Source organism: Cavia porcellus, unplaced genomic scaffold (genome assembly GCF_034190915.1).
Source record: "Cavia porcellus strain 051 isolate PalLab524CR breed Dunkin Hartley unplaced genomic scaffold, mCavPor4.1 scaffold_2, whole genome shotgun sequence".
NCBI classification, from domain to species: domain Eukaryota; kingdom Metazoa; phylum Chordata; class Mammalia; order Rodentia; family Caviidae; genus Cavia; species Cavia porcellus.
Genome location: NW_026947485.1, coordinates 129573704 through 129589045, shown reverse-complemented (window position 1 = coordinate 129589045; position 15342 = coordinate 129573704). Strand labels below are relative to the sequence as shown.

Below are 15342 nucleotides of genomic sequence, written 5' to 3'. Positions count from 1 at the left end.
CAGGGGCTACGAGAAGCTGGGACACAGGTCTGAAGTCAAAGCTCAGAAATTTTCTACTCTGGTGGGATGTCTGCTGAGGTAGAGCCAACAGCTAGGGGAAAAGTAACGTGAGCCAGCTACACCAAAGTCCTTCAGGGGCTGCTCCAGTGTTCATAGACAAGCAGCTGGATCTCTGAACAACAACAACAACAACAACAACAACAAAAAAAAAATTCAGAGGGAAAATCAGTGTCTGTGGAGTAGTTATTAAAAAGAAAGAGCCATATCAGCTCAGCTAGTTACTTTATGTACTTAGATATCTTATTGTTTCCATCTTTCTCCTTCTATAATAAAGCTATGTAAATAATTCTATAGAAAGCAATGTGATAACAAAAATAATGATAAATTTTCACAGTTGATAGGTGTGATTTGTGTACTTACTTAGTTATGAGATCGCAGAAAGTTAATCTACATGAGCGTCAGTTTCAGTTTAGATTTTGTGGAAGACACAGACATAAATACAATACGATCTTATTGATCTACTTGAAAAGAGCATGCTGTACCAATGTGTATTGACACCATCTGAAACATCTTCCCTTAACTTCTGAGATAATCTCATGAGTGGTTATGAGGAGTAAATGTGTTTGAGTGTCTGTAACCAATCACTCATAACTGATGGGCTGGTGAAGAATTACGCGTGTCAGAAAGTGGCAGATTTTTATCAATTATCTAAACCTGTGAAAAGGACCTACTATGAGTGTGATAAGGTGGAAAACATATTGAACTGCTTTCTCACTAGGTCTCTGCACTTTTCAGAAGTGTGTCTCCTGGGGAGACCTTTCTTGAACTCCGTATCACAGGGTGTCATTTGGTGGATGGGACTGATAATAGTCAAGGGCTCAGAGAGATAACTCCCGCTCTTCCGGAGAGCTGGCTGAGTGATTCAGTAGTGTCTAGTACCTTAGCAACTCAGGTGCTGGATTAACACTTTGGAGAGAGCCACAAACTGTTGGTTAAAATATTATATTATATTTATATTAAATTTAGATTAGGATATATTTTTAGAAATGGGATATATTAACTTGTGTAGCATTGAAATGTGGGTGGGTGAATTGTGTATATTACATCTGGGTGATATTTTTAGAAAATGAGTCCCACGGAAAAGGGTTAATTTACCAAAATCAGGAATCAGTACAAGGATTCCTAGATTGAGCACCTGTGCTCTAAGTTGCATAATGTGTAGTATAGGTATAACTAACCTTGCAGAAATAAGACTTTCTCAACTACTTTAACAGAATAAAAATCAAGGCAAGTTGTATATTAAAGCCTGCAGGTGATGCTCACTTAATTTTATTTATTAAATGACCTGTAAATTCTGTATATAGATCATAGACACTTGCCTATACCCATTATAGAGATTAAAATATATGCAAATATTTTAAATGCTAGAACTCCATTTAATTTCTACACTTTTGTTTAAAGTAATGCAGCAAATATTTTGAATCCCCTCTTAACTTTTTTTCAAGTACTGAAATTATTTTCTTAGAGACAGAACGACAAACTTGCTTTAAATATTTGTATTTTCTTAGAAAAAATGAAGAATAAGTTTATGGAAAAGCTTGTTCATTTGTACGGTAATATTGGAATTTCTGCTTTTGTTTTCCCACACTAGGGTTTTACCCTCAATTTCTCCTTAGTTATATCATTATATTTGTTTTCTGAACCATGTAACGTGGTGCAATATACCAGCGTCTCTGGTAGGCATTGCACCCCATAACCAGGCTAGGATTGTCTGACCAATATCGTTCCATATATACCTTGTATAACATGAGTTCAGTTTGTCAATCAACCCTGTCTTTATTAACTTGATTTTAGATCAAAAGCATGGTATCTTCAGTCACAAGGTTGAATAGAGCCAAACATCCTCAATATGAGAAAATACAATTTATCTACCAAATTACTATCAGATCAAGTAGGAAAGAAAACATGGAGTAAAGGAATGAACTTTGATTTTGAAGTCACAAAGACTTGTACTCATAGTCCAACAGCTACATTTGTTAGATAAATGGCCTAGATTAGTTTCTGAATATTTTTGAAACAAAGATTTAAGTGGTATAAACAGCAGATATCTTTACACATGTCTCAGTTTGGGTTTTTTTAAGAAACACACCCTGAGACAAAGATTCACCTGAATGTAGTTTTTTTTTTTTTTTTTTTTTTTTTTTTTTTTTTTTTTTTTTTTTTTTTTCCTACGTGGAGGGAATAATGGAAAGGGAGCCGGTAAGTAACAAATCAACTATCAAGGGAGTGACCAGAATTTGAATATTCTGGGAGCTTCTGAGAACCACTGTAAAACACAGGGGAGCAAGGATCCCGAGGTATTTATAGAGCTCCCACCAGTCATTGATTGAGGGTTGCTTCGTGGGTTTTAATACCTTAGCTCAAACAGCCTGTCTTGTGGAAAGGTAGAGAAATTCAGCCTCCAAGCATCATTTGTCCTTTAGTCAAGCCAGTGTGAACTGGGAGGTAAGGGCAAGGATGGTGTGGGCATTGACAGTATCTGTGGTGATGCCCCCTTCACCGGCTGAGATGTGCCCATTCCCCACATGAAGCTCTCACTGACTCCTGAGGTGACGGCTGGCTATAACTGCAGCAATGTATGTGCACAATGTTTATAGCAACACTACTTGTAGTAGCTAAATTGAAAACAACTCAAATGCTTGTCACCCAAGGAATGCATAAAAAAGATGTGGTATTTTTATAAAATAGAGTATTTCTGAGCTATAAAGAAGGATCAGATCAAGGCTTTAAAGGTAAATAGATGTAACTTGAGACCATACTCAGAAAGGAAATAAACTAGACTTGTATATATAAACGTCTTATTGTCTCCCTAGAAACTGAAAGAGTAAATAAGACTCAAAATTTATGATAGATATTGTGAAATGGGAAGATACTGTTCAAAAGGAAAGGGACCTAGGGTAGGGAAAAGGAGTGAAGGAAGAGAAAAGGGAAAAAATATATATATATATACACACACAAGATAGTTAAGACTGTTGTACTATTGATTTATATTAATTCATTGAAAAGAAAGATTTGTGCTTATATTATTTGATCAAGTTTTTATGCCTACATCTTATAATCTGAGCACCTATTTTGAAGATAATAATACGCAACGTTAACCATTGTTACTCTCCTGTTGTTTTGAAATTTTGTATCATTGTTTTTATTGTTTTTTTCTTTTTAAAATAGAAAGAAAGGAAGGAAGGAAGGAAGGAAGGAAGGAAGGAAGGAAGGAAGGAAGGAAGGAAGGAAAGAAGAAGGAAGGAAGGAAGGAAGGAAGGAAGGAAGGAAGGAAGGAAGAAGGAAGGAAGTAAGTTAGTTTACTTACATAAGGGTTAGTGGGCCAAACCAGAGTATTCCCTCCTGCAGTTATTTCTGAGTATCTAAGTAATATTTGTCATTATATTCTTCTACCACCTAGATGATCTTCCGCTCACTGTTGACCATCCTATCTGCTGGCTTATGTTTTTGCCCTGTGGAGTCACTCAGGCCTTCCTCTTCAAGGAGCTGAATCTATGGTCACCATTCCCTCACCAGACTGTCATTGCTGCACCCTCTTGCTGATGGCTGTGATCCATTGTCAGAGCATCAACACATGCCCTGACAAACCCCCGAGTAACAGATACTACTCCCTGTTCACCTGATGTAACAGCCACTCCACCTCATGATGATTAGGGTTACTCACCTTTGCCAATGCAGCCAAACATGACCCAAGGACAACTGTAATTTTAGTTTCCATAGGATCCCAAATTGTCCCCTTGTAGAGGTGCGAATATTCCACTTACCATGGAAACAAGGACTTCCACTTTTCAGAGTCTGTAGGGTTATTGGGATAGCAAGACAAGCTTCTCAAGCCGATCATCAGGAGCTTGTGTGAGAACACTCCTCCTACTTGCGTGCCTTGGTTCCCAGACACATGTGGTTTATCTATTGGGACCAAAAATTTGATCTTGGCTCAAAGTAATTATCAAATTTTGAAGGTTGGTTCCCTAGCACCGCTGGATATTAACCCCAATGCTCTATGCATCTGGTAGCTTCTGCATGATACACATATGCTAGGATGAATGAATCCCATCCCATATGACCCCAGAGCAGCAGCCCCATTCAGATCACATCCTGAAACTCCTGCAGAGCCTTCTCATGGCCTGAACTTTTACAATTGAGTCAGAAGTTGGGACACTGTGCACTGTGAGAGCCAAGACTTCTTTTTTAATTTTCTACTGAAGATGAATGCTTACCCCCAAACTGCAGAAACTATAATGAGCTACTTAATGAATTTTTATAAACACAGCTACACACAGCTTTCTCATGATGATTCATTCTATTACAATCACTTGTTAGTTTCATAAGCAAATAATGGTTGCTCTGCATTACATCTTTGATTTCAAATTTCTTTAAGCTAATTCATGTCCCAGAAATTCAGCATATATTAGAGTATAATGTTAATATGATCCAGCCAAAAATTTGTTTTGCCTTCTGATTCAAAATATGCGAATTCTGTTGGACTTAAAAATTTCAGCCCCTTCTCTGTATTACAATGGACTTCAATATGTACATATGTGATACCTACATATACATTATAAATATAATATATATAAAATTTCCCTTTCTGTCATTTTTGAGCCTAATCTCACATTCACAGCTCCACAGCTCAGAGGATGAGGGAACATATGCTTCTCCATATGCCCAACACAGATTCCTCAATGCATTTATTACCCAGCGCTCAGTGATTGAGGAATGTTTGTACTATTTTATTTTTCCTCATAGTGAGTCATTCTACTGTACATTTCAAAATTGTGATAAGTTGAAAGATCCAAGAATTGAGGTACATTTCAACAAATAGTTTCCCATCTGCTAAATGAGAGATTTTATTTATAACCAGGTATCCAGATAAAGTGGAATGGAGTGACATTCAAATGATTATGTTTTATTATATAACTAAAGGGCTGGGTAAACCACTAGCCAGCTCCAGTACATTCCCCACTTTGCATACAGCTCAGAGAGCTCCTCTCTTACACTCTGTGACAGGTGCAAAATCCTCACCCCTGAACCCCAGTGCCCTCCAGAGCCTGAGTTATGACTTCTGACTTTCTCTCCCAGATCTCTCCCTGTACATTCCAGTCAAACCATCCTTCAGTTGTTCCCTTACATCAGCACTCAATTTGAACATAATATGCAGATAGGAAATATTCTAACAGCAAGTCAGTTTTAATAGGCCGGATACCAACTGACTGATTTTCATCTGCTACACACCATGAGGTCTTTGAGAAGTCAGCACTTGGGGTTTAGGATGGAAGCAAGGATGGTCTTTTAACTTTTTGGTACTATATTTGAAACTCCTGCAAAAGCTCCCACGATCTGGGGGAGTAATTACCCTGGGATGCTCAGAAATAGTGGGTTGATTCCGCCAACCCAAACCTTAAGTGCGTCTCCTCTTCTCTCTTCACCCCCCACCTGGGCAGTAGTTTCCCTACCTGACACTGCTCATCAAGTACTCAAGCAGTTATCCTGATTCTTTGTTCTCAGATCTTCACATGAGAAGTTAGAATTGGTCCAAGGTTCAAGCACAGGATGAGGGATTTTGTGCATCATAAGGTTTTGCAATATTTTTAACGCTAAGCCAAGTGGAAAACATTTCTTCATTTTTTTCCCTTTTATGGAAAAAAGCTACAACAGAATTTCATAACACAATAATAGGATAATAACAAGCATTAATCATTGCATATTTCATCTTCAGAGTAGTTACTCAGGGTACTAGATATTGGAAAAAATTCTCCAATTGATATTAACAATAAGCTTCCTTTTCAAAGACTAAGAGACACTAATTATAGCTAATGTTCATTTTTCTCCCTTTCCCCTTCCCTTCTTTCCCTTTACCTCCTTCTTCATTTTATATGTTTGAATCCTCTCATATAATAAAACTTAACCTTTCAGCATTGCTTCTTTTTAAAAGAGTAAGTCTACCCATTTATGACTAAGCAAGTCAGTCAGCTAATAGTCATGCTTTAAATGTGTTTAATTCAGTGGTAGAAGCTTTAGGAGAGGTCCTCAAATCGGGTGGAGAGATAAAGCTTTGATGAAGTTGTAAAAAGCTGAAATGTTTGTGCTTACCACAAGTGCTGTAATTCAGAATAAAGGCCACTATCTCTCAGGGAAAGTGGAAATTTCGCTTCCAGCCCAAGATTGGATAGGATTAATGTAAAAGTTCACAGGCTTCACTGGGTAAATGGTGTGCTAGTTAGACCAGTCTGCTGTAACAAATGTATCATAAGCTAATGGTTTGAAGAAGAGGTAATATTTGTGGGTGAGGGGATACTGGGAGTTGAACTCAGGACCTTGCACTTGCCAAGCAGGCACTGTGTCGCTGAGTTATGTCTCAAGTCCCTAACTGGTTCGAAAAAGAGACATTTCTTTCTTACAATTCTGAAAGCCTGACAGTCTAACATGTGGGCTATCAACATAGTCTAGGTCTGGTGAGGGCCTTCTTGCAAGTTGCCAATAGGCAACTTTTTTATCTTTGTGGTAGAAAAAGGGTAAGCTAGCTCTCTGGCCTGTTCCAGTAAGGGCACTAATCCCCTTGGCAGGGTTCCACCCTCATCGCACAGTTACCTCCCAACCACCTCCAAACACCATCAGGTTGAGATTATTTTTTAACATGAATTTGGTGTCTGTTGTAGATAGCAGCCAAGGCTGAGCTTGGTACAAAGGCACAGAAACAAAAAAGTGCTAACTAGTTCTGTTTATGGTATGTGTTTTCTAGAAAGCACCACCCACACCAGTGGGTCCTAAAGTTTAGCATGCAGAGGGCCTGTTAAAACACATTTCTGGATCCTATTTCCATGATTCAATGGGATGAGGCATGAGAGTATGCATTTCTAGCAAGTTCTCAGGGGATACTGATGCTCCTGGTCTGGGTTAATCTCTGAAAACCAGAGGTTTAGACCATGTTGGCAACTGGAAGACTCATTACTTAGCTGTATTCCCCGAAGACAGTGCTGCAAATGGACTCAGTCAGTGACAGCCTTTGCTCTGATCTCAACACGCAGTTTCCCATTCACACGTCTCAGTCACATCTTCCCATTCCAGAGCCACTCTAGTCCCACGATCCTTGTCGCTGTGATCACCACTGAGTTAGTGGCTGACCATTGCCTGCTCTGTTGTTGTTGCAAATTAATTTCTCATCTTGTGATCTTTCAACAATGTAAACATTGAGATGTTAAAAAGAAAAAGTAAATAATTTTATCAGTTTGTAATTCCTACTTTACTTTCTCGTTTCCTGCCAATACATTGGTAAGTGACAGTGGTAATATGGGAGTATTTGATTTCTGTTTTCTGTTCAGCGCTGATGATAATTTTATAAGAAGCTTATTTATCTTGAAATTGTTTTTTCTTGATAAGGTAATTGCCCAGATAGGCATCAGTATGACTATTAGTAGAAGTTCTGATGACTGCATGTCCAATTAAGGCATTACCTATTAAATACTTAGATTACAATTGACTCTTGGCAGAAATTTTGAATTCCTTTAGTTTGACCATTCATCACTGTACATGGGAAATTATGAAGTATTCAAAGCCCACTGAAACTTTTTTCCATGAACAGCAAAGAGAGTCAATAGCATATAGTAGGCACTCATGCTTTTGATAAATGAACAAATAAACGTATTTGAAATAAATTCATAAATGATTTTTCTTTTCTTCATGAAACTGAAATAGACATAGTTCTGTGAAATATAGGCATGGTTATTTTGTATCAGTTTTAAATTTGGCAGGCTACCAAATGCTAATTTGCTTTTAGCTAGTAGAGATTAAATGTAATTCCTTCCCTGAGCAACCCTAAAGTAAGTAAGCATGAAAGCATTTTCAGAGTAATCTGGGAGGAACTGACATTTAACAGAGTTAGCATTACATCTGTACTTTAAGGCTATTAATTTCATAGATAAATTAACTTCATTACTCCATCTTTATCTTGCATTTTGAAAGGGCTCCATCCGCTGGAGGACTGAAAGCCGAGGGTCAGTTGAAACTGCTCTTATCCCAGCCAGGCTGTAACTGGAATCTCCTTCTGGAAACCCTACTGTGTAATGACGGACTTATACCAAGGATCTTGTTGAAGAGCTCAAGTGAGTATTTGTAATTAGAAGGATGTCCTCAGGAAACCTAGTCATTGCTCCAGTCCAGTGAAGCTTGTTTCCTACTCAAATGTTGGCAGAAGGATGTAAACCAACTGCATGTATCAACAATCCATGCGATTAGCAGCAGGCAAGTTATTGCATTGCTTTACCAATCTATCTGAAATAATTTTTTTTAGAGACGTCAAGTAAGGGGAAACTGTACTTTTGTATAACACTGTTGTGTCACATCCACCATTATACTGAAATGTATCAATATTCAAGGTTTTCAATTCCTAAGAAAATTAGAAAAATGGCAGTCGCATGTCTAAAACACAAGCCTGAATTAGAGAGTAAAATGATAGAAAAAGACTGGATTGCAGCAACACTAGAAATAGTGGTGTGCATCTTAAAGTGAGCTTGTGCAACTTTTAAATGAGCAAATTATGATTCTTTCTGGGCACAGAGAAGTTATGAATGAAAACAGGAATAATAGAAGACATAATTATTAGGCTTTCTTTCCCTGTAAGTGCCATTTCCAAACAGAGTAACGAATGTTATGCCAGTACATTATACTCACCGCTGTCCTCCTTCACCCAGCAAGAATCACCTAACCATTTTGCCACTACCATGTGCACATCTCCTGTTCTGTGACACACCTGAATCCATATTTGTTTTGTCAATCAGTAGCTTCACTTTGGTTTTCCTGTATCAAAATCATTTCCTCTAGGTCCTCATCACTTGGTGGACCAAATTCATGTTCTTTAGCCATCCAGTATGATCCCACAGTAGATTACTAACTTGGGCCCTTGGCATATCCCTCCCTCACACCCTCTCTCCCCTTTTCCAGTCCTTGTCACCTGTCCCCCATGCAAGGCTCCCCCAACATCTCAGTCTTTGCTACTGAAAAGACAGTCCTCGGACAGCTTGGCCTCCACCTGTCTGCAGAGGCAATCTGTGTTCCAGATCACCAGGGCTGTTTCATGCGATTTCTTCCTGCCCTGAACTTCCCAGGGCCCTGTACTTCATTGCACTTAGCAAGGTCTACCATTTGTTGTTGTTTTTTTCTCTTTGTCATATCTGCATATAAACAAGACGTATGTCCTTAAGTCCTTCCAGCCTGTTGATACTCAAAACGAAGCTCACAGCATTCCCTTGTCCCAGGTGCTCCAGTCATTGCTGATAACCCATGGTTTCTCATTCCTCCTGAGGACCAATTTCCCATATTCTTCTTTCTTATACACTTTCTGTTTGTTTTTCTGAGCCACTTAGGCACGGAGTCTCTTGTCAATATTATGTCTTCCCTGGTGCTCTAAAAACCGTGAACCCATGTGGTGTCAGAGGTCACCCAAGCTCCCCAACCCTCCTTGTACTATTTGGACCTCAAATTGCATACAGTTCACCTGAACTCAGTATCTCTGGCTTCGGGTTGTAACTATATCCTCTTACCTAGAAACTGGAGCTAAGCAAACTATTTCCTCATTTGGGGTACTTATCAGGTAGCAGGCACTTTACATTTATGATCTAATTAGCTTCTTCATATATTTTATAAGTTTCATGAATGTTTTTTCTTCATGTTAAAAATAAAGACATGGAGGCAAGAGGTTTAGCTCAGTGGCACAAGCACCTACCTGGAAAGCACAAGGTCATGAGTTTGATCCCTGGTACCAAAAAAATAATAGAAAAATAAAGACACTGGAGTTTAAGATAAATACAGTTGGCCTTCTGTATCTGCAGATTGCACATCCATGAATTCAATGAACCACAAATGGAATATTTGAGGGAAAGTTTTTCATGTACAGACTTTCTCTCTTGCCATTATTCTTTAAGCAATAAGTACAGTAACTGCATAGCATTTACATTGTTATTGGTGTTGTAATCTAGAGATGATTTAATGCATATAGAAATATGTGAACAGGCTATATGCAAACTCTACACCATTTTATATAAGGACATAAGCAGCTATAGATTTTACTCTCTGAACTTTCAGGGAAGATGACTGCATAACATGGATAGTATCTGACATGACTGAGGGACTTATTCTGATATAAGCATTAAAACTCACGGTGTAGTCCCATAAGAGAAATCGTTTACTATTGATAGAGTTATGTACAACAGAATGGAAAGTCAATCAAGATCTACTCTTTTGACTAGACTGATAAAACCACTAAGTACAAGAAGAACAATTATTGTCATAAATATTGAACTATGTTTTGTTACAAATGAATCCTTATCAGAAGTATGATGTACACCTTCTGGTATGCATAATATGACGCTGCTTTGAAGGAATTTACAGTCATCAAGGGTGCCATAGGGTAAGGCTTCAATCTGGTTCCTTAGGAATACAGCAGTGAATTTAGCTAACCTGCTAACCATCATTTGTTACAAAGGCTATTTGGTTCTGTGGTTGCTCTGGTCTTTTTCTGTATTGAATTTTACTAGTTATTTCAACTACCATGATGATGAAGTGACAGAATTTGCTAATCAATTGATTAGCAAATGATTAAGTTCCAGTAGAATTCTTGTCACTTTAAGTTAAAAACAATATACTCAGTGAATCTTATCAAGTATACCTAAATGGAAATCACTGTGTACAAAAAAATAAATTTGTAATACTTTTGCAGAAATTTTATTTTCATTTCATTAAAAAGTCTCACAGTACTTTTAGAATACCACTTAGTAATTTAAAAGTTTAATCATATATTTAGGAGAGCAAAATTAGAATGAAACATTCCAAATTAGAAATCTTAAACAACATAATAATAAGCTTTTTATGAAGGAATTTTTCTTTATAAAGAATGCATTTTTAAGCAATTGATAGAATTTAATTTTGTGTTATTGTCTGAGGAATAAGAGTACAGAGATAATAAATATGTATCTTCTCATAGATTTTTAAACAGAGTTCAATGAGCAATTATTTAATTGTTTAGCATACGTTTTTCTTAATAAGTGGCTATATAATAAAAGTTGAAAACTATCTCATAAGTAAAGTGATATCTCTAGCCTTTGGTTTTGCTCTGTGAAAATGATTTATGAAATTGTTTTTATCTCTTTTAAAAGAATAAATAGAATACATAAGGGAAAGGTCATCTTTCCTGAGCATCAGAAAAATAGCAAACTTAAATTACAAATGGCAAAATTTTAATTTATATTATATTCATCATAGGATGCAAGTTTCTATGATATTGGTTCATGCTTTTCCAGGGTACCAATTCCTGTTTTGTAAAAATATGTAGCATTTTGAGAGCATGATTAAATTGCTAAACTTGATAAAAATTAAACTGATTGTAATGGTTTCAGTGGCAGGTGGCTTTAACATTTTTCAGGTTCAGTTCAGTTGACATGTGAAGATAAAGTTTGTTGGTTTTAACTCAAGCAGTCTTGACTCCAAAGGGAAAACAACTCATAACTGCAAAGATTTATAGATGACTTTTAAATTGTAAGAGGTGGTTTTCAGTACTGATTTTAAGGATTCAGGAGAATCATTTTATTAATTACCTTGCTGAGTTCCCTAGCCACACAGGTTTCTTACACATGGCGTCAAAGGAATAGATATTTGGCGATTTCCCGATTGCCTGCAGGTGACCTTTCCTGCTTGTGATATTTGAATGAAGTGTGACTAACTTGCTTTGCCTATTGCCTGACAATAACTCCCAGTGAAACACCTTAGCTTCTAGTGATATTCAGCTATAATATAACAACAGCAAACCAGCAGATACATAATAATTAACATGTTCCAGGCATTGTTTTTAAATGGTTTCAATGTGTTCACTCACACTAAATCCCTGCACAGTTTTGTGTGATCAGTACAGCTATCATCTTCACTGGACAGATGAGGGAACTGAGACATAGTGAAATCCAAGTCACACACCTAGTTAGTGGCAAGGCAACACTAGGTCCAGGCAGTGGCTTCCACGTCTTTCCACCCTTGCCTCACATGGCCACCACACACACATAGAATGGTCACCAAGGGTCAGTACTGCACAATGCAGGGAGCGATACAGAACCTCAGCAGTGGATACTTCGGGAGGAGCATTTTGTGTGATTGAACCTTGTTAAAGTACTTAATGATAAACAAGAAATAGATGGAGAGAAAATTCTAACTAAAGGCCTGCTATCACTACCAAGTGACAGTTGACTTAAGATGAATGAGTCAGTTTCCTGATGAATGGATCACATTTTCCCAATCTTTTAGGTAACATGAGGCATTTTATGGTAGAATAGTGTTTTCTTGTAGCATGTATGTTTCAAAGTATCACTTCATGACTGCTTTAAAAGAGGTGACCTACAGTAGAATTATGCTTCTTTTTGGTACTCTTAGCTCATCTAACACTGGTACCATGCCCTGCTTTTGTAGTAACATCTGTATTATAGGACTCTGACTTGTTTGATCTTGTTTATTCACTGGACAGTAGAGCCATGTTTGTATATTTTGGCCCTAGTTGTTTTCAACTAAGAATCCTGTCCAAGAATGATGTTGTAGTATCCTATAGGCATCCGTGGGCTCCATAAAAGATTACAGTCTCAGCCACAGCCATCATTAAGGGTCCTTGAAGTCTCTATGGGGGTGGCACGCTATGGGGGTGGTAGTGGTGGCACACTGGGGTGAACAAGTGGTGGAGTATGACCATGTCCAATAAGGCTTCTTGTAAATTGCAGATACATGTACCCCAGGTGTCTGGCTGAAGCTGCAGATTCTAGTTCAGAATGGGCTGAGGCTTGAGATCCTGTATTACCTGTTTGCTGCTGTGGATCTTTGGACAGTTTCCTTGAGTAGCAAGGATACTGAACAAAGTGGCTAAAGTAGGCAAGAGAACTTGAGTATATAACAGTTTGTCCTTGTTTTATAGGCTTAAAAGGAGATATGATCTAAGAATATCGGTAACGTGTGTCATCAGGAAGCCCACAGCAATCAGCAAGAATAATCTTATTCAAATACAGATCTGATTATGTCACTTCCCACTAAAAACCTCAGTGGAAGCTCACTGCCTGTAGATAAGGACCCTAATCCTCAAGTAAACAGTAGTTCCCCATGCTTTAAGTCACTTTCCTCAATGCTAGAACCAAGTCCCTCAACTCTACTAGGTAAAGGAAGAGAGTTATGTGAATAATTGAAAGTTTGTAGATACATGGCAACTCCTTACTATTAGCCTTTTATGTAACAAAGTGAAATTTTCTTAGACTGATTTTCAACTCAGATTTCAGTTTTATTTTTGCCACTTTTCATGATGAACTAGGTTGAGACATACAAATTTATTGTTTCCTTGAAATTATTTCATGGGATGTTCCATCCCTTATTTACTTATTTATTTATTTGAGTGTCATCAGTCTGATATTGCGGGGTGTGAGGCTTTGTTTCATTTATGTGTATTGTTGCTTTTTCTATTGTTGCATTTTTTTTATCTATAGAAATTGAGCCTTTCATACATTCCCTTTTGATAGGAGATGTTGCTAGTGGCTGGTTAATGCAGTATCCCTGAGCCCAAGTCACACTCTCCTGACAACACTTCAGCCAAACTCCTCTTGGTGAGTCAGAAGGAGAATGGAATTAACAACCTTCTTGTAGAAAGTAAAAATTTAGAAGCCTTGGAAAGCAAAGTAATTGTGTGCCATGCAGGTATTAAGCTTTGTGAGCAATAAATATGGTCTCTTTGTGAGTAGCTCACTGAGCTCCTTGCACGATGTTAGCCTTCTTTGGGAGCACTAAGTTCAAATTTTAAAATAGTATTTGTAATGAAAGGGGCCCTTTACTGTTACTGAAACTAGGATTTGTTTTCACATCTTATACATGATTTTATTATACTGTATGAAATATTGACAGAGAAGAAAGTAGATAAAATGTAAAGTAGCAGCCTGACTATTGCTTTATCAGTGGTAAAAACTGGGCCAGGGAATATAACTTTAAATGTGTGGCCTGCCTGAATTAAAATGATCTGTGTCTCTCTAATCCCACTCCCTATACCACCAAAAGGGCTAAAAACTTCATCACTATGTTGCCTCAGCAAAGGCCAACTTAAACAGGTTGAGATCAGGACAGAATGCAAACACCTGCAGTCAGGCAGACTCCAAAGGAGGATGAAACTGGCCAATCCAGTGGTGCCGGGTTCATCTCCTGAAACCCAGCACTCAAACAACAAATCACTGCTTATTCCTCAGGAAGGGAGAGTGAGGAATGAGCAGAGGTCTGTAGTGTGACTCAAGTTACTAAGGAGAACAAAAAAGAGGGTCCAGATCTGGGTTAGATGTTATTCTAATTAGAAAATTGCCTCTTGGGCAAAATTGATTGAAGGAGGCAAAGTGGATGATATTTGTTTGAACAATACATGTTTGAGGAAGAGCTTAAAACTCATTGATTCTTGTCTTTTACCCTACTAAACACGCCATAAAGATGCTTCTCGAGGATTTTATATTACAAAAACAGTATCTGGTATAGAAGGCAGAGGAAAAAAGAAGGAAAAGGGCTAGAACTAAATTTGAAGCAGAAAAAAAAGGTAATGTACGGAAAGAAACATAAAGGCTTTCTTCACACACTGCACGGTTTATGGCTCAGTCATCTGTATTAAATGACAAGTTGTCAAGAAATAGGGATACAAATTTGTATGATGTAAATTTTACACTATGAAGAACTCTTCAGAAATAAGGGATTCTCCCTAACCCCCCCAAAAACAAGGAAACCTGTGTGTTTTATGCATAAGTTTGATGAAGAGTGGACAGTTGTACAGAAGTATGATTGGAAAAAAAAAGGGTGTGAACTAATGGCTATGTCCTAGTGGAAATTTAGCAAGGTTTGTTTGATCCGGGTTTTCTCTGTGCCTTCAGGGATTAGAACTTTTCTCCTGGTACAATTTTCTTTCTATGCTGAGACAAAATACCTGACACTCATAATTAAAGAGGGAAAGGCTTGTTTAGCTCACAGTTTATAAAAGTTTCAGTACATACTTAGTCGGCTTCCAGGCAGGGTATTGTGTCAGAGGGGCAACTGTTAATGGTGGCAGGAAACAGCAAAAGCAACAAGAGCAAAATGGGGGAACAGGCTCTTTATGCCTTTTTATCTTATTCAAACTTCTGGGATTAGGGTGGTACCATTCTAATCAGTGGACTGATCCAGCAATCATTCATTAAGCCCAGGGCTCTTAATCAGCACTGCCCTCCAAGAAAATCACACACTGGAGATTCAGCTACCTCTGAAAAATAT

The 15342-nt window shown here is 37.8% G+C and overlaps 1 protein-coding gene across 3 annotated transcripts in view; it reads left to right on the top strand.

The window, feature by feature from the left end:
• Kiaa0825 (KIAA0825 ortholog) overlaps positions 1-15342 on the top strand; it is a 383787-nt gene that overhangs the window by 129054 nt on the left and 239391 nt on the right. For 2 of the 3 annotated variants that reach the window (XM_023561406.2, XM_063245350.1), the window contains one exon: positions 8020-8159. In XM_023561406.2, coding sequence (XP_023417174.2) covers positions 8020-8159 — 140 coding nt within the window. Of the gene's footprint in view, positions 1-8019; positions 8160-13589; positions 13674-15342 lie in introns of all 3 variants that reach the window. The other variant, XM_063245351.1, reaches the window with a different exon arrangement.